At 41.1% G+C, this 23,400-nt stretch overlaps 1 protein-coding gene across 1 annotated transcript in view; it reads right to left on the bottom strand.

The window, feature by feature from the left end:
* The window catches only part of MBOAT2 (membrane bound O-acyltransferase domain containing 2), an 87,317-nt gene that overhangs the window by 25,027 nt on the left and 38,890 nt on the right, over positions 1-23,400 (bottom strand). The window contains exons 3-4 of the mRNA XM_008593504.1: positions 16,950-17,045; positions 5,743-5,798 (exon numbers count right to left, since the gene is read on the bottom strand). Coding sequence (XP_008591726.1) covers positions 5,743-5,798; positions 16,950-17,045 — 152 coding nt within the window. The remainder of the gene's footprint in view (positions 1-5,742; positions 5,799-16,949; positions 17,046-23,400) is intronic.

Here is a 23,400-nt window from a genome sequence, read left to right as displayed (position 1 = left end):
TTACGTGACTCCAGTGAGTGACAACTGAACTCAAATACACCACCTTCATCCATTTCTTTACCTTTTCCCCCCAAACAGGAGGATATTACTTACACACATCAACTTACTAAATCCATATGCTATTAAAAATATACCCTACATCCAATTTAAAGACCAAAGGGGGACTAAATTAAGAAAACAAACCACTTAAAAAATATTTGCAACAAATACAATAAAGTGCTAATATTTCCTAAAAAGAACCAAAACTAAAGCAATTAAAAAACACAATAAAATAGACAAAAACAAAAAATGTGAAAAGGCAAACCATGGCCGGCCCGGTGGCGCACTGCTACAGTGCGCCGCTTGGGAACGCGGCAGCGCTCCCGCCAAGGGTTCGGATCCCACATACAGACTGGTTCCCGCTCACTGGCTGAGCGAGGTGCGGGAGCAACACCGAGGGTTGCGATCCCGTTGCCGGTCCTGGTCCGGTACGGGCGTGACACTGAGGGTTGCGATCCGTTGCCGGACACGAAAAAAGACAAAAAAAAAAAAAAAGAAAAGGCAAACCATAAAAGAAATACAAGTAGCAATTAACATATGAAATGTTTATTTCATGACTAATAATGTCACAACTAGACCTGCATTAAAAAAGTGCTAAAGGAAATTCTTCAAGTTGAAGGAAGCGGATGCCAATTAATAACATAAAACTATACATGCACACAAAATAAAGATGAGAAGAAAGCAATTAGTGCCTTAAAATGCCCCAGAACTGTTCTAGGCATTGAGGAAAGAGCAGAGGAAAAACAAACTCCCTGCTTTTGCAGCATTTACATTCTAGCAGGGAGACAGAATATAAATAAATAAATGAACTACAAAGAGGAATTCACATCATATTTCTGTAAACCAGTGCAGCAAATGCTTTAGAAATCTTTCTACCCTCTAGCTCTAGGACTCTAACCTAAGGAAATAATCAAAGGTTGATTCAAGATTTATGAAAACATTCATCATAGCCTTGTACATAATAGAAAAAAAAAGTAACAACCTACATATTAGACAATTAGGGAATGGGAAAATAAATAGTTGTACATCTACTTTTGAGAATTATGTGAAAAGAAAACTATGCCTCCTAAAAAGATAAAGGAAATAGGTAGGGGCATGGAGGATTCTTTATTTTTTCTTTGTGCTTATTTGTTATTTTTCAAATTTTCTTCAATGAGCATATACCTACTTTTTAATGAGAAGTAACAAGAAGGAAAAAACAAAAAACAAAAGAGAGAACTGAACATGAGAAAATGGTAAAACATTATCAGGAGTTAAACCCAAAAGAAGGTTCTACTTTCTCCCCCGTATCAAATACATTGTTGTCCACGCTTTCCTAAAAAAAACAAGGGCTATCTTTGGAAATAAGGATCAGTATTCATTTTTTAAAAATTCCTTATCCTTTTTCTTTTGTTTCTCATCATTTTACCAGGAAAGTGGCATGTTAATGGCTTCATTTGCGATTTCAAGATTTGCTATATATTAAGTATTTTGTTATACTTTATTCAGGATTTGTAAGTGTTTGGTATAGGGTGTGGATTCTACATTAGTTCCACCAGTCACGTTGACCAGAGAGGCTATTAACATTTCAGAATTGCAAACTAGCCAAGGAAAGTAGATTCAGAGGTAAAAGGGTAAACTTTCATACGACAGATGCGTGTTAAAGTCTACATACACGATAAGCCCAGCTTCCCTCCTCAGTTCAAAACTGGATACTTGCCAGTAGAATGAGCAAAAACCAATTAAAGACAAGATACCATTTTTAAAGCTAGGAGTCTAAAACCAAGCACAAATTATGCAGTCCAGCACACGATGGGAAACAAGACACTTCTCGTATTCCCATATCAGACAAGCACCCAGCCAGGCTGAAGTATTCTTACTACAAATGACATCAACAAGGCTGCCAGCAACAACACAAGTTACGCCATTCCCTCAAAGCCAGGCAATATAGCAGACTTCATGACCAAACACGCTACCAGGTTGTTCTAGTCATCCCTCCTAAGCCCTTAGGAATCTCATGGACACGATCCAAAACCAGAAGGGTAGGTAGCCTCTATTATGTGAGGGTATGAAATGTCTCAAAAACCATGCCAAGACAGCAAGACCATACGCTGGGGAAAGGACAGCCTCTTCAATAAATGTGCTGGGAAAACTGGACATCCACATGAGAAGAACGAATGTAAACCCATACCTCTCACCATATACCAAAATCAACTCAAAATGGATTAAAGAGAAATGTAAGACCTGAAACTGTAAAACTCTTATAAGAAAACATAGGAGAAACAGTTCAGGAAGTAGGAATGGGCAAAGACTTTATGAAAAAGACCCCAAAAGCACAGGCAACAAAAGAGAAAAATAAACAAATGGGATGATATCAAACTAAAAAGCTTCTGCCCAGCAAAGGAAACAATCAACAGAGAGAAAAAATCTATAGAATGGGAGAAAATATTTGCAAACTATACATCTGATGAAGGATTAATATCCAGAATATACAAGGAACCCAAACAATTAAACAGTATAAAAACAAATAACCTTATTAAAAAATGGGAAAGGAGCTGAATAGGCATTTCTGAAAGGAAGATATACAAATGGTCAACAGACACATGAAAAAATGCTCAACATCACTAAGCATCATGGAAATGCAAATCAAAGCCACACTGACATATCATCTCATCCCAGTTAGACTGGCTATTATCAAAAAGACAGAGAATAACAAATGGGGGCAAGGATACGGAGAAAGGGGAACCCTCCTACACTGCTGATGGGAGGACTGTAATTAGTGCACCCTTGATGTTAAACAGTGTGGAGTTTCCTCGAACAGCTACACATAGAACTGCCATACAATCCAGCAATCCCATTGCTGGTTATATACCCAAAGGAAGGGAAATCATCATGTTGAAGGGACACCTGCACTCCCATGTTTATCCCAGCTCTATTTATACTAGCTGAGAGTTGAAACCAACCTAAATGTCCACTGACAGATGATTGGATAAGAAAAATGTGGTATATATACACAAGGGAATACTACTCTGCCATAAAAAGAATGAAATTCTGCCATTTGCAGTAACACAGATGAACTTAGAGAAATTTATATTAAGTGAAATAAACCAGGCACTGAAAGAGAAATACTGCATGTCCTCACTCACAGGCAGAAGCTAAAATTAAAAAAAAGAAAGATAACAACAATCACAATAATTTGTTGAACTTTCAAAAGGAAAGAAAATAACTGATGCTACTAGAGGAAGGAAAGGGGGAAGGAGGGTTAGTGAGAAATTGGTAAAGGGCCACAAAAAATGACTGCACTGTGTAATGCTGAGTGTACTAATTACCTGATTTGAGCATCACTTATTGCACACAGGTACTGATATTCAACGTTGTACCTCACGGATATGTACAATCAATTAAATTTCAATACAACAACAATAATAATAAAGTCTTCCTGCTCAAGAAGAGAAAAATGAAAAACAAACAAAAATCCATGCCTAGAAATTTCCCAAGATAAAATAACACCTGCTTCCTGAAGCTGCAGATATGAACAATACTACTGAATGGGTAGTTGAAAAATAGCTAGTAATAGATACATAATTTATTTGGTTTTATCTAGAAGTGGTCCAGAACCAAACAAATTGTGCAGAATATAATCCACATGGGCCTGAAGCTGCTATCCTTAGAAAGATCTGCTTGTAAGGTTGACCCATGGCTGGTATCTTGAAACTTGGCTGGTGAACTGCCCTACACTGATATAAAATGTTCTCTCTGCCTACTGTTTGTGCCAACGATATGGTTTATCCTGAATACCTGTTTTCTTGGAGCCTGGAATTTTGGTATGTGCCAGGCAGCAGGCACCCATGTGATCAGACCCCAATAAAAACCTTGGGTGCTGAGTCTCTAGTGAGCTTCCCTGGTAGACAACTTATCACATGTTGTCACAACTTGTTGGCAAATTAAGCATGTCCTGTGACTCCACTGGGAGAGGACTCTTGGAAACTTGTGTCTGGTTTCTTCTAGACTTCACTACAGGTGCCTGTGCCCTTTACTAAGTTTCTTTGGAATCTTTTCACTGTAATAAACCTTAGCCAGGAAAACAACCATACACCAAGTCTTGTGAATCACCGAACTGGGGTGGTCTTGGGGTTCCCTGACAAACAGATAATAGGGCCCTCCCCTGTAAGACTAGCTGAGGAAACACAGGTGAGACAGGTTCAATCCATCCCTTAGGCATAAGGGGGCACGTAGCGTCGGGTGTGGCAGGCCCATAGTGGACCATCTAGTAGATGCAGTGAATTGAACTGGAAGAGGAACAATTTTGAAAGGTTAAAGGCTATGAATTCCTCAAATGTTGCCAAGGCTAGTCAAATTCTGAACTGCTCTAAAGAGAAAACTGTCATTAAATCCATTTAAAAGAACAGATCCAAAATGGGGCTCTGTTGTACTTCTAATTCTGAGTTGAATATATTTTGCCATCAGATGATTCTAGACCTATGGACAAAGTTATATTCCTGATCCATGACTGTCCTATATTCTCCTTCCAGAGTTGCAGGAGAGACCTGTCATCTGCACAATGAAGAACTGTTAGCACCTGAAGACAACCGTCTGCTTTTACCTGCACTGCTTCACAGTATGAGTTTTATGACCATGCTCTAGCATCAGGTGTGGGCGGGTTCTACCCATTTCATTATTCAGGATGCAAGAACTATGAGACGCTGCACATAAACGATAATCCACCAAAAACCACCCTCTGAGGTGGATCATATTATAAGTTTACAAACGAGAAAACGGAAGCAGTACGAAGCAGAACTGGAATCTGAGTCCACACTTGCCGCCCTCCAAGCCCACACTCCTGCCCATCACCATGCTGCCTCCTAAATGGAGAATTTTCCCTCAGTGGTGTTTCTCTCCTTTCTGAAGGGCAGAAACAAAGCTACTGTTGACAGACGGACTTGATTACAGAAGTACCAGAGACTTTAAAAGTAGTTAATCGGCCCCTCCCCCACTACCCCCCCCCCAAATAACGGAGTAGTTCACTTTGCTTGTTAGTAGCAAAAGAGAAGAGGAAAAATACTCCCTTCTTCACTGTATTGCCAAGGCAGGTGCTCTGACAGTAAGAGGGAAAACGTGGCTGAGAAGTGGGCACAGGACAGGAGGATCTACACAGTGGGGCTAAAACCCATCTCAAAAGCTCCTCAGGCTATGTACAAATGACAGTTCTGACAGGGATGCTCCTTCAACCTTTGAAGAAAGCAGAGCCTAAATGTTATGAGTCAGGGTCCTACGGCAAGGTGTCCATCCACTGAAGATATAAAGTACATAAATATTTATACGAAAAATATATAAAAATATGTATGTATATGTGTGTCTATAAAAGAGGGGGGGTGGAGGAACATACACATTTTAATAAAAATGTAACACAGAGATGAAGCAGGAATTAATAAAACTTTATACAGATCAAATGTCTACTTCTTTAATATTTTAAATTGCCACTACTGTAGACCATATCACCGAACCACACTATTTTATTTTTTGTCACTAAATTAAATTCAAAATTAAGATAAAATACTGAAGAAAAAACAAGCACACTTTAATAACCCTAAGCAGAGTTAATCATCTTCCCTCTATCCCGTTCCTTACTCTAATAGAGAGCAGAAAATTATGGTAATATCTCAAGCAAAAGATTATTTGAATAGGATCTTTTCAGTACTGAAAAATTGATTTCAAAATTCTTACCATCATGAATTTCATAAGCCAAACTAGTGATCTTCTGGGTAATGATCATCATTGGCCTGTGAAAGATAAAAATATAAATATTTTTAAAAAGGCTCTAACCCCAAAAGAAATCTGTGAGCCAGGGATCTCGTCCAGCCTCTTCACTTTATGCATTATCAAGCAAGGTCACGAGGTGAGAGGCAGGCAGGCAGCAGGCAGGCCCCCACCTCCTGATCCTGACTCAGTACTCTCTGCAGCATACCATACTGCCTTCCGTCTCAGGGCTGAGTATAAAGGTAAAAAGTAAGTTGGCTGGAAAGGGAGAGAATGAGTAGAAAATTCAAGGTTCTTAGGTGAGAACTTTGAGAAGTAGGAGCAAAAGAGAAGAGGGAGATAAGGGGAAAAGAAAGAGGACAGACTACCATCTCCCTATTGCAAAAGGTCGGCACCCAGGGATTAAAGACCCTGAAGACAGCCATCTAAAACATGGAAATCATGGCATATCTTAAAGAAAAGAGGACTTTAAAATCACATTATAGGAAGAAAATAGCAATATTTCCTCTATATTTTATAATTACTATAATTGAATGGATAACTTGGAAAGGAAAAAAAATACATCCACATAAGAAAACCCACTAGGATGCATTTTACCTTTTAACTGTTAGCCCACAGACAGTATTTGAAAAACAATTAACTGTAAGTTATTTAATTTTTAAAAAATGCAATAAAACCAGGAAATAAAATCTTTTTGCCTGAAGGTAGAATGTGCATTCTGTACACCCAGAGTGTTACACAATTTGCTGAATCCTCAAAAGGGTGTGGAGCACACAGAAACCACCCACACTTCACAGCCAAGTAAAGGGTTCAGAGAGGTCGGTCACACAGCCAGGGAGCGGCAGGGGAGACTCAGCTCCCACCGGCTGTGGTTCTGACCCTGTGCTCTTCCACCAGTCCACCATGCTCGAAGCAGACACTGCTAGTGGCCACCCCTCCCTTTGGCAAAACATAGATGCCTGTACACATGTCAAGATAGGACGTAATTTTTCACAATGTCAGCATATGGCGGGCGGCAAGGGTTTGTTTTAAACATTTCTACCACTGGAAATTAGTTTCATAGACCCAGGCCCTTGAGAATTTATAGCTTATTCCCCCTCACCTAACAGGAAAGGTCTCATAAAAACTGTCCCCAAGTACTTAAGGAAGAAGATTTCTCTTAGATGCCATTAAAAGCCAATTCCTACACTTAATACCACTCACTCTCAAACAATCATTCCCTGGCCAATCTAATCCCACTGGGTGCTTTGAACACCCCTGGCTGCCATTTCTGCTTTGTAAGATATACTTCATGACCTTGGGGATTATAAAAATGCCCTAAATTCTTTTCCCTGTGGAAAAATAATCATTTATCTCACCCTGCTTAATTCTCTTCACAGTTTAGCTCACCAATGAATTATAAAATCCCCTTCAAGTTCTAAACTTTAATTCCCATGTTACCTTAAAACATCTTAAAAACTGATAATTATTAAACTTATTTTATAAACCCAGTGACATATTAAGCTGTTGGGTACATATTTATAAGATGTTTTTAAAAATGCAGATAGGTACTTTTTGAATGTATGCCCGGACTGTGCCCACTTGTGACCCTGCACCCTCATGCAACCCATCTGGTGTGAAGGGTTCAGGGTCTCTTACAAAAGTGAGCTGGGCTGGGAGAATGGATGGAGTGTAGATGTGGTGCTGATTCCAGGAACTATGGTTCCTAACAGAGATGGAGAGAAGGCAGTGAGAAGATCTGAATATTCTGGACTCTCCAAATGTTGCTCCCTCCACCTAGACCACTCTTCCTAAAACTGTTTTTGCAAGGACAGCTACTTTTCCTTCTTAAGTCTCAGCTTAAAGGTCATTTTGTACAAGAGGCCCACTGGACAACTCTGTCTCAAGTAGCTCCCCTCTGCCCAGACACACAACACAGCCTTCATTTCATCCAGTTTCTTGTTTGGTTTTTTTTTTTTTTTTTTCCTTCAAGGTGTTTTCATATTTGTCGTTATTTTATTTATTAAGTTACTACAGTTGTTTTAAAATGTTTCCCCTTTTCAGAAAGTCCATGAGACAAGGAACCTAAGAGTTTTGTTCACCACTGAATCTCCAGCATGTAGTACAGTGCCTGGCACAAGATATGTGCTAAACACATAATTAAAATACCACACATAGGGCCGAGCCCATGGCGCACTCGGGAGAGTGTGGCGCTGGGAGCACAGCAGCATTCCCGCCGTGGGTTCGGATCCTATATAGGGATGGCCGGTGCGCTCACTGGCTGAGCGCGGTGCGTCAGGTCACAAAAAAAAAAAAGACAAAAAAAAAAAATACCACACATATTGGGAGGTTTTTCAGAGACCTTTCTGTTGTTGATTTCTAATTTAATTCCACTGTAGTTAGAGATCAGGATTTGAATCCTTTTAAATTTACTGAGTACTTGTTTCATGGCCCAGAATATAGTATGCACATGAGAAGCAAGTGTGTTCTGCTTTTCTTGGATGGAATATCTATTATTGTGAATTAGATTAAGTCGACTGATAATGTTATTCAAATGTTCTATACCCTTTCTCAACTTCTGTCTACTTTTTCTATCAGTTATTGTCAGGGTGTAATATTGAAATATCTAATTATAATGGTAGATTTGTCTTAAAAAACTAAAGTAAAATAAAATACCAAATAAATGGAATCTTCTAAGTGCCCAGTCAAGATCGATTCCTCCTTCTGTAAGATGATTATATTCCCTCATCTGTCTACTCTCATCTGTGCATGAAAGCATTTATCCTGTAATTAATTGTTTAGTTTTTTTTGTCACCACAAAAAGCCATGAGCAAATCAACAGCAAGAACACTGACTCATTTATCTCCATACATTTAGTACCTGGCACACAATACGTGCTCAGAGTATTGACTGGTTTACAAAAACGCCTCATCATTTTTTGATCATTAGCCTCCGTACATTTGCTTTGGTTTTAAGTGGGTAGTAGTTCTACTGCCTCTGGTCCAAACTGCTACCGAATGTAAGAAGAGAACGACAGAAAACAAAATTATTATAGAGTGACCAAGAAAGAGAATGCAATGAATGAGAATAAGAAAGGATTACAGGAAAAATTCAGTAGGGATGAATAGATTAAAGAGAATTCCAAAAAACAAATGGAGAGAAAAATGGGCAGATGAGAGTAAAACAAAGCTGGGGGACAGAACAGAGTGATGGGCAAGGAAGAGGAATCTCACCCCATTAAAACAAAGCCTACCACACAAAGAAAACACAAATAAAATCAGTTCCACTCCTCGCAAGCAGATTAACTGCAGTGGGTTTTCTTAATAGCATATGTTATTCATCAATGTCTATTTCAGGACAGTTATGTATTTCACTTACACCTTTATTTACATTTTAACTATCTATTGACTTAGTATATAATGGAACCGCCAATACATAATCACTTCCCAGGTCCTAAGAAAGTCCGAGATAACTTGACAAGAATAAGAAAGAACCTCCTGTTTCCTTCGGATGGAGGCTGGAAGCCAGAGAAAGAAGGTAGGAGAAGTGAAACTGTATAGAACTAGTTGAAAACTGATTAATCTAGTTGAAAATAGTCTGTGTCTCTATTTTAACTTGTTTTACAAGTTATCTTGCTGGATGTAAGCTGAGCATGGGCAGAGACATGAGCCCTGCCCTTCAGATGACCCCGGCACCACAGGAACCTGGAAATCCTCCACCTGTGAACCAAAGGACTGGATTCAGGCCCCACCCTTGCCCGCAGTCATGTGACCTAACTCAGGCAACCAATCAGCTCTTGACCCATCAGCCAATCAGCTCCAGCCTGGGTCATATGGCCTGATTCAGGCCCAGCCAATCACCCTTTGCCTAGTCATATGGTCTGAAGAGGAATCAGGCAATCCCCAGTCCCTGACCCTTACGGATCCTTTAAAAGCCCATTCAGCCCCTGGTTCAGGGAGACAGATTTGAGCTGTGCTCCTGTCTCCTTGCCAGTCCACCTCACAATAAATCCTTTTTCCTCACAAAGACCAGTGCCCTGGTATTGGCTCCTGTGCACACTGGGCATCGAGTCCTTGCTCAGTCACAGAAGCAGAAGGCTAAAGAACTTCCTGAGTGAGGTCAGGGCCTTGGGCTGGAGCATCCTTTTCCTTCTGTATGACAACATCACTATATTTAAGTAATATTACATATGTTTTCTTCCAATGATACTCTGCTAGAAATGTGGAAAAATATGAATCTAATTTCAAAATAAATACTACAACGGATGGAACAGTTTCAGCTAATATAAAACAATACCATATAAAGTAAAGAACTAAAAAAATTCTAGACTTTCTGAAACAAAGAGATGGAAAAAATTAAAACAACATATTTCACACGTTTATACTACAAAGAGTATGAATAGTAGGATTTGGTTCCATCACACAGTAAAACTCAACTGGAGTTAGACATTATTAGAGAATGAATGTTAAAAATGAAGAATTACTTTCTTGATTGTTCCATCTTCTCTAGGAGACTGCTAAATGTCTGTGTATTAATGTTACCAAGCAACTACAAGCACCTACTAGGTAAACAGCTTGCCACCAGGATGCAAGTCTCCTAACAACAGAGGCAAACTATTGATTCCTCACTCTCAGTTGTCTCTAAGTGCACAAGCACGCTTTCACCTACAAACAAGACCCACTGTAACCAAACAAACGCCACCTATCTAACGTCAGGTGGACACGCAGTGACAGAGAACTGAAAAGGCTGCTGGTCTGAGTCATCCATTCATCCGCTTACTACCTTGTTCAGAGAACAAGTATTTAATGAGTACCCCCCATACACCAAGTACTGTTCTAGTTTCCCGGGATACAGTGTGAATCAGACAAAGTCCTTGCTGTCATGGAGTTTATATTGTATTGGAGAGAGACAGATTATAAATGAAGAAACAGGAGAATATATATTGTGTCAGATGTTGCCAAGTGCTGTGCAGTAAAACGAAGCAGGGTAAGGCGGCTAGGGAGTGCAGGGCATAGGAAAGCACGGGCCTCTCCCACGAGGTGACATTTAACCAGAGAACAAGCCCTGTGCAGGCCTGGGGTAAGAATGTTCCAGGAAGAGAGAAGAGTGAATTCAGAAGCCCGCAGGTAGAAGTGTGAATGGCAGGTTGGAAGATCAGTAAAGAGGGCAGTGACACTGGAACGAGGGGCTGAGGAGGACAGGAGCAGAAGCTGACGACAGCAGGAGGTCAGGTCTAGCGGGCTTCTGTAGGGCGCTGGGAGGACACTGCCTTCCATCTCAGGCAGGAAACTACCAGAGTATCGTAGGCAAAGAAGTGACCTGGTTTCAAATGAGTACATTTTGACTCTGGGTTCAAAAAGGCTGTGGGTTACCAGAGGTGGGGATAAAGAAGCTGGCAAGGCAGACAGGGGAGGGTGGCGGCTGAGACCAGGGTAATAGCACAGGTGGTCTCAAGTGCGTTCTAGGTATATTCTGATGGTGAAGACAACAGGATTCGATGATGATCTGTTAACGTATTTGATGCTGGGTTTGAGACCTGGTGTCAGCGTAGCTAACTAGACAGATGAAGCTGACAGAGAAGGGAAATAGGGAAATGAGGAATTCAGCTTTGGCCATGCTCAACGGGAGAGGCCTGTGACACAACAGCGGGGAGATGGAAGAAGAGGCAGCTGGACATACAGGTCAGAACACTTAAATCCTGCCCCCACTACTTACCAACTGTGGCAAGTGATCTCACTTTTCTCAAAAAAGTTGTAACCTATAAACTGGGAGTAATAGTGCCTGTGTGTGGATTAAAAAATAGCAATATGACGAATAGCTTAACCAGAGTCTGAGACACCGCAGCTGGTCTGGTGAGAGCTAGTGCCCATCTCCTCACATTCGCACCTTCATTTAGCAAACACTGGAATGGCAGCGAAGCGTGGGGCACTGAAGGGGCACGATGACTACATGGGGAGTGCTGTCTCTGAAGGCGCTATCCCCCTAGGAGATAGGTGGGTATGCAAATACCTATACAGCAGCTTAAGTGCCAGCAAGAAAGGTAAAGAGATGGAGACAGCTGGGGGAAACGTCTCAAATAGGAGTCATGTCATCGGGGCCTTTGAGGCTGGGAAGGTTTGGACATGCAGATATGGCTGCAAGAGTGCTCCAAGCAGAGAGGACAGGATGAGCAAAAGTACTAACAAAGAAGGAATGGGCAAGAAGGGACACCCTGTGAGTGCTTTACAGGCCGGTCATCAACTTTTCAGTCTTAAGAAAACTACATCTTTTTTATAAATATTCTACTACGCTGCTTTGTGAGCATACATAAATTCAGGGGGAAAGGCTCGGGTAGGGAGGGGAAGAAACAAATCAGCCATTAATAGATCCATGTCCTTTTACTCTTGGTAACTTGAACTACATTAGCAGCAGCTAGACAGAATGTTTCCTGTAACCAAATGTAGGTCAAGGGGTTGGGAGACACTCCCACAGGATGCACTAGGATAAATGGAACACTAAGGTCTAGCAGGCAGCTGAATAATTTACATCAACCCTATTTACAACATAGTCACTGGGCACAATGTGCGAGGAGGATTACAAAGAGCAGCAAGGGGCCTTCTATGACTCATTTCACAGAATACAAAAAGAGGTCTAAAATTAGATGCTGGACTTGAATAAGGCTTTATAAAAAGGAGTGATGAAAATGACAACCACACCTGTAGCTTTCAGACCAAATGGTCTATCATGTCTCCTGCTTGAGAGAACTGTCACAAAAGTACCCAGCTCAGCCTCTAAGCACCTAGTAAAATGCACAGCACATGCCAGTAAGCCTTAACTGAAGGAACACACGTGACTGACAAGTAGTAAAACATTTACTGAGCATCTGATACTATCTGGTTAGCTCTAAGATATACTCCTGATTCGATGGAAAATTATTTCACATGTACTTTCAGTGAATGCACCAAACTATCCCTTTGTCACCAAAGAAATCAACATATTCCATTCATAACTCGTTACTTTTCTGCCAAAAAAATCTGTTCTTGCTTCCATCTTCAATTTATTTGTCTACATGTGAGGCAAGGATTCACTTTTCTTTTCTCTTTCTAAATGACATAATACCACTTACTGAAGAATGGAGTCAGGCTTTCCGTACGGATCCCACCATTACTGTTCTGTATTTTTATTTCTTACATCCATGGGTCTGTTTCTAGGTCCTCTATCCTGGCTTCTTTGATCTGTCTATTCCTATGTCAATCCCATAATATTTTAATGACTCCTGTTCTACAGACAGTAGTATGTTTTTATATAGAATTCACTACTCTCAAGCATTTACTCCTCTAAAGAAACTTTTTAATCAATTTATCTAATTTCTCTAAAAAACCCTAACCTTAACTACATTATGATGACAGATTAACTTGAGGGGAATTAACATCTTTACAATACTGAATTTTACTATCCAAAAACACAGGCTGTTTCTTCAATTACACTTCTATGTCCGATAGTAAAGTTTTATAGTTTTCTACACAGAGATCCTGTACATTTCTTTTCACATGTATTCCCGATATTTCATAGTTTTTAATTGCTTGGATGATTTTCTATTATATTTTCTAACTGGTTATTGCTCATATAAAGAAAAGGTATTTTATTGTTTAATACTTCTCTTATATCTATTTTCTATGGCTAACATGAGAACTAACAACTTCAGTAGCTTTTCAACCTTTCTGCAAATAAAACTTCTATAAGAGGTGACTCACTTTTATCTAATCAATATTTTAAACATATCTTGAACCTAACACTTCATATATACATATAATATCAGTTTTTTTCGTACCTCGTACAAGTAAAATTGTCCCATATGAAAGAGACTGCATGTGGATTCCTTAGCAAGAGCCTGGGCTTCACTTCTTGTGCTTTCCAGCTTCAGAGTGATGGGACAGCTTAGCACAAAGGATGAGTTACTTTGTCCAATTCTACCTTCTTCAGATATCCAATATCTTGAATAGCTATGATATTCTATGATATTCACCCTAATCAGGATGAAGTTAGGATCTTTTCTGCTCATGTGTTATAATACAATGAAGGATTCCCAGTGTTGAGTACTTCAAGGGGAAAGTCTGTCTCTAGATGGCTCTTTTCTCTTCTGTGCCCATTTAAATAAAAAAAAAGCCCTTCAATTTAGTTCTGCCACAGTGGTCTCCTCCAGCTAACTCGACTCTGTGTCTAATCTTTATCAGTTCACTGGTAATAGTCAAATGTTTTCTCCTAATGGATAAAAATTATACTTTAAACTAGGAGTTTTATGAACAGGTTGTTTATTTTTAAAATTAAATTGCCACATTGTTTTTCTTCTACATTTAAACATTTAAAATTACATTTGAATATTTATATTAAATTTTAAATTTCAGCAAAATACTTATAAGGCCATGTCATAGACAGCTGTTTTTTTAAACATGCATTACATGCTAATGTAAACTGCCCTACTTTGTGGGGGCATGTAACTAGTCTTCACCAACAGGATGGGAGCAGAAGTGCTGAGCGGGCATGCTCTGTCTCTGCTCACACTCACTACCAGTGCCCCGGCCCCAGGCCCCACCAACTTAAGAGGATTCCAGAGAGTTAAAGCAAGTGAAGCCACAGAAGAAAAGAGCCTGGTTCCCCAAATGACTGTAAAACATAGTCTCCCTCCTCTGTGGACTGTAATGTGAGTGAGAAACAAACTTTTATTACGCTAAGCCACTGAAATAATGCTTTTGTTTTAATAGCAGTCAGCCTATCCCTAGCTAATATAGAGAGATGTGAGGTGAGAAAGGGCTTGAAAGTGACAAGAGTTTGGAAGCAGATGAGGGAAATAAAAAAAAATCAAACCAAAGGAGGGGTTGTGAGGGTCCAACAAAGACTGGGTCACACAATTTGTCCCAGCACTAATCCATATGGTTATATAATAAATTCAATTTGGTTGTGTTAAATTACTGTTTAAATCTGGTGATTTAAAAAAATGAAAGCAGCAAAATATTTTTAAATAAAATGTTATGTGGAATCCCAAAATATAAACTAGAGAAGCACAAAGCAGACGTGATTGAAACAAGATTGGAGGGCCTAGAATCTCATCTGCTTCCCTCCTCTGGCACCTGTCTGCAGAGCCTGCCTGTAGAATCCTAGGACTCCAAAAGTCAATTTGAAAATTCATGATTTTACAATATTGTTGACTTTTAGTTGCTGCTAACATTTCTGTTATCAACATTCCTAAAGTAAATTAGTCAAGAGTATTCTCATTGTTTCTACTCTATACTAAATGCTTAAGTTACTTCTAATTTATTGATACAAGTATTAAAAGCTATCTCTTGGATAGTGCAGCTTTGCCCACATTGCTAAGGTTTTTCTACTTGTGTTGTCTGTTATCTTTGCCCATTTTTCTCGCTGTATTTTTTACTTTCTTCTTTACTGAAGTGTTATTACTTATTCAATAAGTACCGAATGCCACTATGGGCTAAGCACTGAGGATACATAATTAACAACACCAATATGGTTGTTATTCTCAGGAAGATCAAATTTTCTAAGTGATTGTGATTCTTTTGAATTTATACAACTAGTTCCTGATCTCATTACACTATGATGACTACATGTGACCTGGGCTATTTCCTTCAATTCACTAAGATTTTTTTTTTCCTTTTTGTCTTTTTTCGTGACCGGTAACGGGATCGCAACCCTCAGTGTCATGCCCGTACCGCGACCGGCAACGGGATTGCAACCCTCGGTGTCACACCCGCACTGCACTCAACCAGTGAGCAGACCGGTCTCTATATGGGATCCGAACCCTCGGCGGGAGCACTGCTGCACTCCCAAGCGCCGCACTCTACCGAGTGCGCCACCGGGCCGGCCCAATTCACTAAGATTTTAATGGTGGCCCAAAATATACTTATTCTACTCATTAGCTCATCTTCCTCAAGAACCCCTATTATTCCTCAGCTAGATCACCAGCACCTGTTCTACTTTTCTGCATTCCAAGTATATTTCTAAATTCTACTCGATATATTGCTCATTTGATTAACTATTTTTTTAATGTATTTAATCTGTTTTGTTTTGGCTTGGTTTTGCTTATTTTGGATGCAATCTCCTTTCATCCAAATCTTTTAAACCTGTGGAGTAAAACCCACTTTAATCTCAACAGGGAGAAAAAGATATTTCATTTTTCTAAAATTCTTTGGTTTCACAGCAGTGATATTTCTCTGAGCTTTTACAGCTTTGGTTCATCTTTATTGCTGAAACTTTTTTTTTCAGAGATATTATGATACATTTTGTTTCATTTTTTCCAATGTACTTATCCTTATTTGGATCTACTGCTTATTATTTCTGCTGTCCAGTTGACAAGACTGACGCAAGAGCTTCTGTATCTTGTTCACTTGAGAAAGCTGTCAGGCCTGGCACAGCGAATATAAAAGTTTATCTTCAAGTTCCCCACCTGGTACCTAGGGGTTAGCTGATGTCGCCTTATAAAGATGGCAAGCAAGTTAGTTCATAAGGGCTTGTACTGCATTTATCTCATAACAGACATTCAATCAGTTCTGTTACAGGACAAAGAGACCCATCGGTACCAGGGAGAGAATAAATCCCCTTTGAAGGAATAAGAGACAGAATGTCTTTCCACTGCTCAGTTAAATACTGCTGTTAAATTAAATGTAGAACACTGCACAGAAGTAAAATATGTACTTAAGTGTCTTTTCTAGGAAATTCAGACTGACAAAGCTAACCCAAGGACCTCCAAACCAAAGAAAGTTCCACTGAGCGCTCAGAAGCAGAAGTAGTGATCAGCTCTTATTATATAAAAGCTGGTGAATGACTGTACATAAGGGACTCAGGGAAACAAAGACAGGAGGAAGGGACAGCAAAGATGTAGGCTCAGGGGGCTGATTTCCAATAGTTAACACATGATGGTAGAAACTGCTACGAGAATTAGAAAATGCTTTCAATACAGAACGTCATATAAAAAATTTAATTGCTTTATATTTAGAAATTTTATATAAGACAATTTAAAAGCACAGGTTATTTTTGTGACTTATAAAGTATTATAAAGACCTTTTACAAGAAAAGTTTAAATTCATAAAGGAATTTCAACTAAAATGTTTACTTTTCATTTTAACTACTAAATGCAACTACATTTTGTCCTTTAACTGCTAGAATAGATAAAACAGGCTACTGAATCAAAGTTTTAACCTTACCCTGAAAAATCAGCAGAATATTGTCCATAATCAAAGATATAGACTCTAGTAATTTGGCACACTGTGAGGTATCCCAAAGCAAACACAAAACAATATCTGGAAAACAAAAATAAGCTAGATTAGTGAAAACAACAGATTCATTTTGTTAAACAGTACATTTTAAAATAATGTATTAACTAAATTATATGGCTCAAAAATTAACTATTACTATATCTACTCTACAAATAGCTTAATAAATTATGAAAACTCTTTACTAGTATCTGCTTCAGTTTATTTGAATACCATCTTCAATGGAAAATGCATTTAATTATGGACTGTATTCATTTCTTTCTGAAAGACATCCACACACCAAATTATATATTTGAAACTCATGGTCACGAGCATAAAAATGTGACTATTGGTATTTGTTCTTTCCATTTATATTCTTTCTTCTTTCTAGAAAACAAAATTAAGTATAAAAATATTTGGCTAAGATATACATTAAACAAATTCTTAATAGGACTTTTAAAACTTGTCCTCAATAGTTTAAAATCATAAATCCTGAGTGTGGATCTGATGGCATTTACTCACATTTCACAGGCACGAACATTTAGTGATTTTCACAAACTTAAGATGCTTGGGATAGAGTTACAATAATTAAAAACACAGTATGGAAAAAAGGACTTTACATATCAAGAGAAGAGAATAGAAACCAAGAAACAGATTCTAGAATATACGACGTTGCGTAGAATAAAAGCTGCAATGCAAGTTATCAGGGACCGGATAGGTCATCACCTACCTAGTTAACAGTCTGGCTGGGAGAAAGGAAGCTATGCCTTCATCTACATTAACACAACTCTAGATTGATTTAAAAATTATATATAAGATATAAAACCACAACAAATAGGAGTTGTGACTAAATACTCAAATATTCTCAAATTGGAAAAAGACTTTCTAAACACATATGACTTAGAAGAAACCAAAGGGAAAGAACCAATACATTTGGCTAAATTAAAATCTTAAACTTGTCACACAGGCAATTCAGGTGGTTTTATAAAAAAGTTATTCCAAACAAGTAGTTAAGTTGATCTTTGGAATTACTCCTGAGCAAAGATGAAGGGAAGAAAGCTTCTTAATTCAAATGTTTTACAAAATTAATATATTCATCGATCACTACATCTGACAAAAATAGTAAATATGTATACACATACACAAAGTGTTGACAAATCAAACTTAAAATAATTTCTAAAAATCATGTGGCAGATTGTATTTTCCAGAGATGGCCACAACAATATCTCCCATTTCATATGCCTTGTGCAATCTGACCTGCTCCCCATCGGGGGAGAAGTCTATTTCTCTACCCACTCTGGATGTGGGCTGGCCTTCTATCTGCACTGACCAGTAGATTATGGCAGAAGCAACACTCTGCTAGTTCCAGGTATAGCCCATAATTAGCCTGGCAGTTTCTACTTCTTGCTTTTAGATGCTGGGTTGTCATGAAAGAAGTGTGACTATCCTGAGAACACAGCATGTAGGGGTTCTGGAGGATGACAGACCATGTGGGGAGGGAGAGAGAGAGAGAGAGAAGAAAGGGGAGGGAGAGGGGGAGGGATATACACCAAGGAGCAGCAAGTCATTAGACATGTGGGTGAAGAAGTTGATGCCACGTGAAAAAGAGATGACCTATCCACCTGAACCCTTCCTGAATTCCTGACCCACAAAATCATAGAATAATATAGCAATTTGTTTGAAGCCACTACACTTTGACGTAGTGACATAACAGAACAGAGATGGTAACTGAAAAGGGGCTGCTGCTGTAACAAAAACCTAAATCACACAGGACTGGGCAGGGAGCAGGAGCAGGAGGAGTCTTGAGGAGACAGTTAGTTTAGACCTGAAGGACAGGAAGGAAACTGTGACTAGAGGCTACAGAAAAGGCAAGCCCATCTACACAGCAGCAGGATCCGAGGAACACTGTTGCTTGCAGCAACATGGAAATTAGAAAACATACCTAATAAATATGACAACTGGTTTCTTTTTAAATGCATGTGATAAGATATGGCTAGGGAAAGATGAATTAAAAAAGAAGGTGTTTAGGTTTTGAGCAGAATATAGAAAAAATAGGAAGGGTCCAAGACAGTCTTACCAGTCAGCAAAATATTCTTAAAATAATCAAGGTAAAGATGAAATCCAGGTTGTCTCTGATGACCCATCAGAAAGATTTAAGGGCACACCTTTATAGAATCCCTCAGATAAAAATTAGTTTCTGTGAACCTTAATAGTATGGATCACAGACTTTCTGATAGACAAGAAAGTTTTTAAGAACCTTATCAAGAGTGTTGTCCCTGAGAACTCTGACTCTCAGACTAAAGTAGGAAGGAGACTGCCTAAAAGAGATTTGTGGGTGTGGTCTCTAATGTAGCAGATTATAATTAGATATGTAGAAAGCCCACATAGACGTTTTGTTTTTTATGTATTTATTTATTTTTAATTTATTTATTGAATCAAAATCAATCATATATATTTGGGGGGTTGAACATTAAGATATGTTGATTAAATCAGTATTACTAGTATATAGATTGTTACAAATCGTAATTATTCTTTATGTCCCTGGTCCAATCACTCTCCTTCCCTCATTCCCCCCTCCCCCCTCTAATTGCTCTAGATTTCTTCTCTCCTTCTGAACGAATAATGGTTACTCTGTTAATTTGTTGCCTAGATGATCTGTCCAATGCTGAGAGATGTGATCAGGTCCCCCAATATTATCATAGAGCAGATGCTTCTTCTGTCACTCTGAAATGGGTTTTGTGGAAAGAGACATCCTCTTCTTTTCTTTGTCTCTGCTGGTGACTCTTCTTGTGTGAATGCACTCCAGTGGTTGGCGGACCATCTGCGTGGTGGTTGTGGTGTCTAGCCAGTTTGGCGGCAGCCACGGTTATTGTGGTGGCTGTGGTGGACCACCCACATGAAGGTGCTATTTTTGGTATGCTCTTTGGCACTGACGGTATGCCTGGTTGTGAGGTGTGTTTGGTCCCCTTCTCTATGCCTCTGGTCCCTGGGCAGATCCCAAGGTGCTGGTGCCACATGCCCGGTTGTAGGAGGGGTGGCCGGTTCCTTCTCCGTGCCTCAGGTCACTGGGCAAGATCCAAGGAGCTGGGTTGGTGTGCCTGGTTGTGGGAGAGGAGTCCGGTCCCCTTCTCCATGTCCCAGGTCCCAGGGTGGGCCCTGAGGTGCTGGTGTGGTGTGCCTGGTTGAGGGAGGGCGGTCTGGTCCTCTTCTCCATGCCCCAGGTCTCTGGGCAGGCTCCAAAGTACTGGCGCCATGTGCCTGGTTGTGGGAGGAGGGCCTGGTGCCCTTCTCCATGCCTTGGGTACCTAGGTGGGCCCTGAAGTGCTGGTGTTTTGTGCCTGGTGTGGGAGGAGGGTCCAGTCCCCAGCTCCACACTTCAGGTCACTGGGCAGGACCTGAGGCACTGGCTTGGTGTGCCTGGTTGTGGGAGAGAGGTCTGGTCCCCTTCTCCATGCCCTGGGCCCCTGGGTGGGCCCCGAGGCACTGGCGCAGTGTGCCTGGTTGTGGGAGAGAGGTCCGTTCCCCTTCTCCTTGCCTTGGGTCCCCAGGCAAGCCCCAAGGTGCTGGTGTGGTGTGCCTGGTTGTGGGAGAGAGGTCTGGTCCCCTTCTCCATGCCCTGGGCCCCTGGGTGGGCCCCGAGGCACTGGCGCAGTGTGCCTGGTTGTGGGAGAGAGGTCCGTTCCCCTTCTCCTTGCCTTGGGTCCCCAGGCAGGCCCCAAGGTGCTGGTGTGGTGTGCCTGGTTGTGGGAGGAGAATCCAGTCCCCAGCTCCATACCTCAGGTCACTGGGGGGCCCCGAGGCACTGGTTTTGTGTGCCTCGTTGTGGGAGGGGGGTCCAGTCCCCTTCTCTGTGCCTCGGGTCCCCGGGACTAGTTTTTTGTCCTTTGCTTCTAACACAGGGGAACTTCTTGTGGGAACCAGTACTTGAGCTGTGTGGTTAAGCTAAAGTGCTACTTTGCTGCTGTTTCCCTAGGGAAGGCGTTTTGTGCAGCTCAGGGTTTAATGGTTGACCTTATAGGTACTTCCAGCTCTCCAGAGACCCGGTGGATCTGTGTTCTGTAGAATCTCTGATCTGGGCCGGAGTTTTTTCATCAAACTGCACCCCATGCAATTCTGCATTCCTGACCAGTCTCCTCTGAGTGGTCCTGTGCTGACTGGGGGACAGATGGGCTGTCCTTGCCGTGCCCCAGTGTTCCCCTGGTGGGCACATCTCCCCCACCCCCGTGCTCCAAACACTTCCCATGCGACGGGCCCTGCGCTGGTCCCTTGAAATGACTCACCGGCCTCTGAGTGGCTCCATTTTTTCAGTTGTTCTGGCTCCTCGCTCCTGTGTGGGTCCATGTGAACCCTATTAGCGGTGTTGCTGTCCTGGGGGCCACCAAGGCCCTCTTCTCCCCTGCTGCCTCCCAGTAACTCCATCTGGAGGGCACAGCGGCGGCTTCTGCTGGCTCCTGCTCCGTGTGCTCCAGCCTTAAAGCAGCCACAGCCCGAAATGCTCAGAGCAGCTTTTTCTTTCTCTCATTGTAGTTTCTCCGGCCTTCATGAACTCCGTAGGTCTCTCCTCCTCTTCCCCTGAGCTCCAGCAGCCCCAGCTTGGCTGATGTTACATTTTTATAGTTGTAAATTTGGTTGATTTGTGGGAGACAGTGATGCTGGGGACCGTCTATTCCGCCATCTTGACCAGAACCCCCCCCCATAGACTTTTTAAAAGGAGTTTTATAAGATTGGACTGAAAGGAAGAGAGAGTTGAAAAGAGATCTTTAGGTCCCCAGTTTTCTGCTGGCAGGTAGCAGGCTAGGAAAGCTATTCAACTGCAAACACTGGCCTTTCTCATGAAAATGAAGGATGTGGAGTCAGGAGCCCAGAGGGTGCAGCCAAGAGTCACAGGAAGCCTCTCAAGGGACCGGGTCTGGGTCTGGGCCCTAATCATGAGCTGATAACGTGCATCTGTCTGTATTTCACAAGTGCTACAGACCAGGGACTGACAGTCCAACCTCTTTTTTTTTTTTTCCTTTTTGTCTTTTTTTGTGACCGGTAACAGGATCGCAACCCTCGGTGTCGCGCCCATACCACGACCGGCAACGGGATCGCAACCCTCGGTGTCACGCCCACACCGTGCTCAACCAGTGAGCGGACCGGTCTCTATATGGGATCCGAACCCTCAGCAGGAGCGCCGCTGCGCTCCCAAGCGCCGCACTCTACCGAGTGCACCACCGGGCCGGCCCCATGTCCAACCTCTTTTAAACAATAAATATCTACAGCAGTTACCCCACTACTGTTCACCACTGTATACTGGGTGTGTGAAGGGAAAAAAAAAAAACTTGCCTCTTTAGTTCACTGGTCCTCAGATTGAGAACTGTACTTGGAGTCACCCCAAGGAATCTTACCCATACTAGACCTCAGATGACAAGACAGAGAACATGAGCTTGATGCCATAATGAAATGAGACTGGGAATCTGGGGAGGGAAGGGAATGCATTTCATATGCAGAATGTAGGTGAATTCTGGGGGCCAGAGGGCAAACTGTCTCCAAAATTTGCCGTCATCAATAACAACCCTCCTGTTGCACATGCCACTTTTTATATCAAGGGCTGGAATATAACTCATCTCCCCTTGAATCTGGGCTAAACTTAACTTGGTTTACCAATAGAATACAGTGGAAATGGCTTCCTGAAACTTTAAGGCTAGGTCAATAAGAAGTCTTGCAGCTTCCTCCTGGTTTCCATGGAACTCTTGTCTTTGGTATACACTTTCTCTATCATCATGTTTTGAGAAGCCCAAGGCCATATAAAGAGGCCACATTCCAGGGCTCCAGTGAGCAATCCCAGCTGATCCCCCAGCCAATAGCTAACACTGACTGCCAGCCATAAGAGGCAACCATCTTGGAAGTCAAGCTCGGTCAAGCTTTCAAATAACTGCAGCCTAAGCCAGCATTTAATGGCAACCACACAAGACCTCAAGCAAAAATTGCTCAGCTGAGTCTTGCTAACACACAGAACCATGAAAAACAATGATAAATTGTTGTTAAGCCACTAAGTTTCAGGTCATTTGCCATGCTGCAATAGATAACTGAAATAATTCCTTAATAAAACTGTAGCACACCAAAACTAATAGAAATTTAAAATAATAAGATACCCCAGTCAAGTAGGGTTTATTTGACAAATGCAAGTATGATTCTATATAGGGGGACTAGTGATATATATAATTACAGTGATGAGTTATGTATCCAATAATAGATACATATAAAGACATTTAATGAAATTCAATAATGTTTCAACATAACAAATAAAACTGTTAGGGAAACATCAAAAAAAAGTCTATCAAAATAGTATGTTGGGCCGAGCCCGTGGCGCACTCGGGAGAGTGCAGCGCTGAGAGCGCAGCGACGCTCCCGCCGCGGGTTC

The sequence above is a fragment of the Galeopterus variegatus genome, unplaced genomic scaffold, assembly GCF_000696425.1.
Source record: "Galeopterus variegatus unplaced genomic scaffold, G_variegatus-3.0.2 Scaffold159, whole genome shotgun sequence".
Classification (NCBI taxonomy): Eukaryota; Metazoa; Chordata; class Mammalia; order Dermoptera; family Cynocephalidae; genus Galeopterus; species Galeopterus variegatus.
Note: the sequence above shows the minus strand (reverse complement) of the source record. Positions and strands in the feature narration are given on the sequence as shown.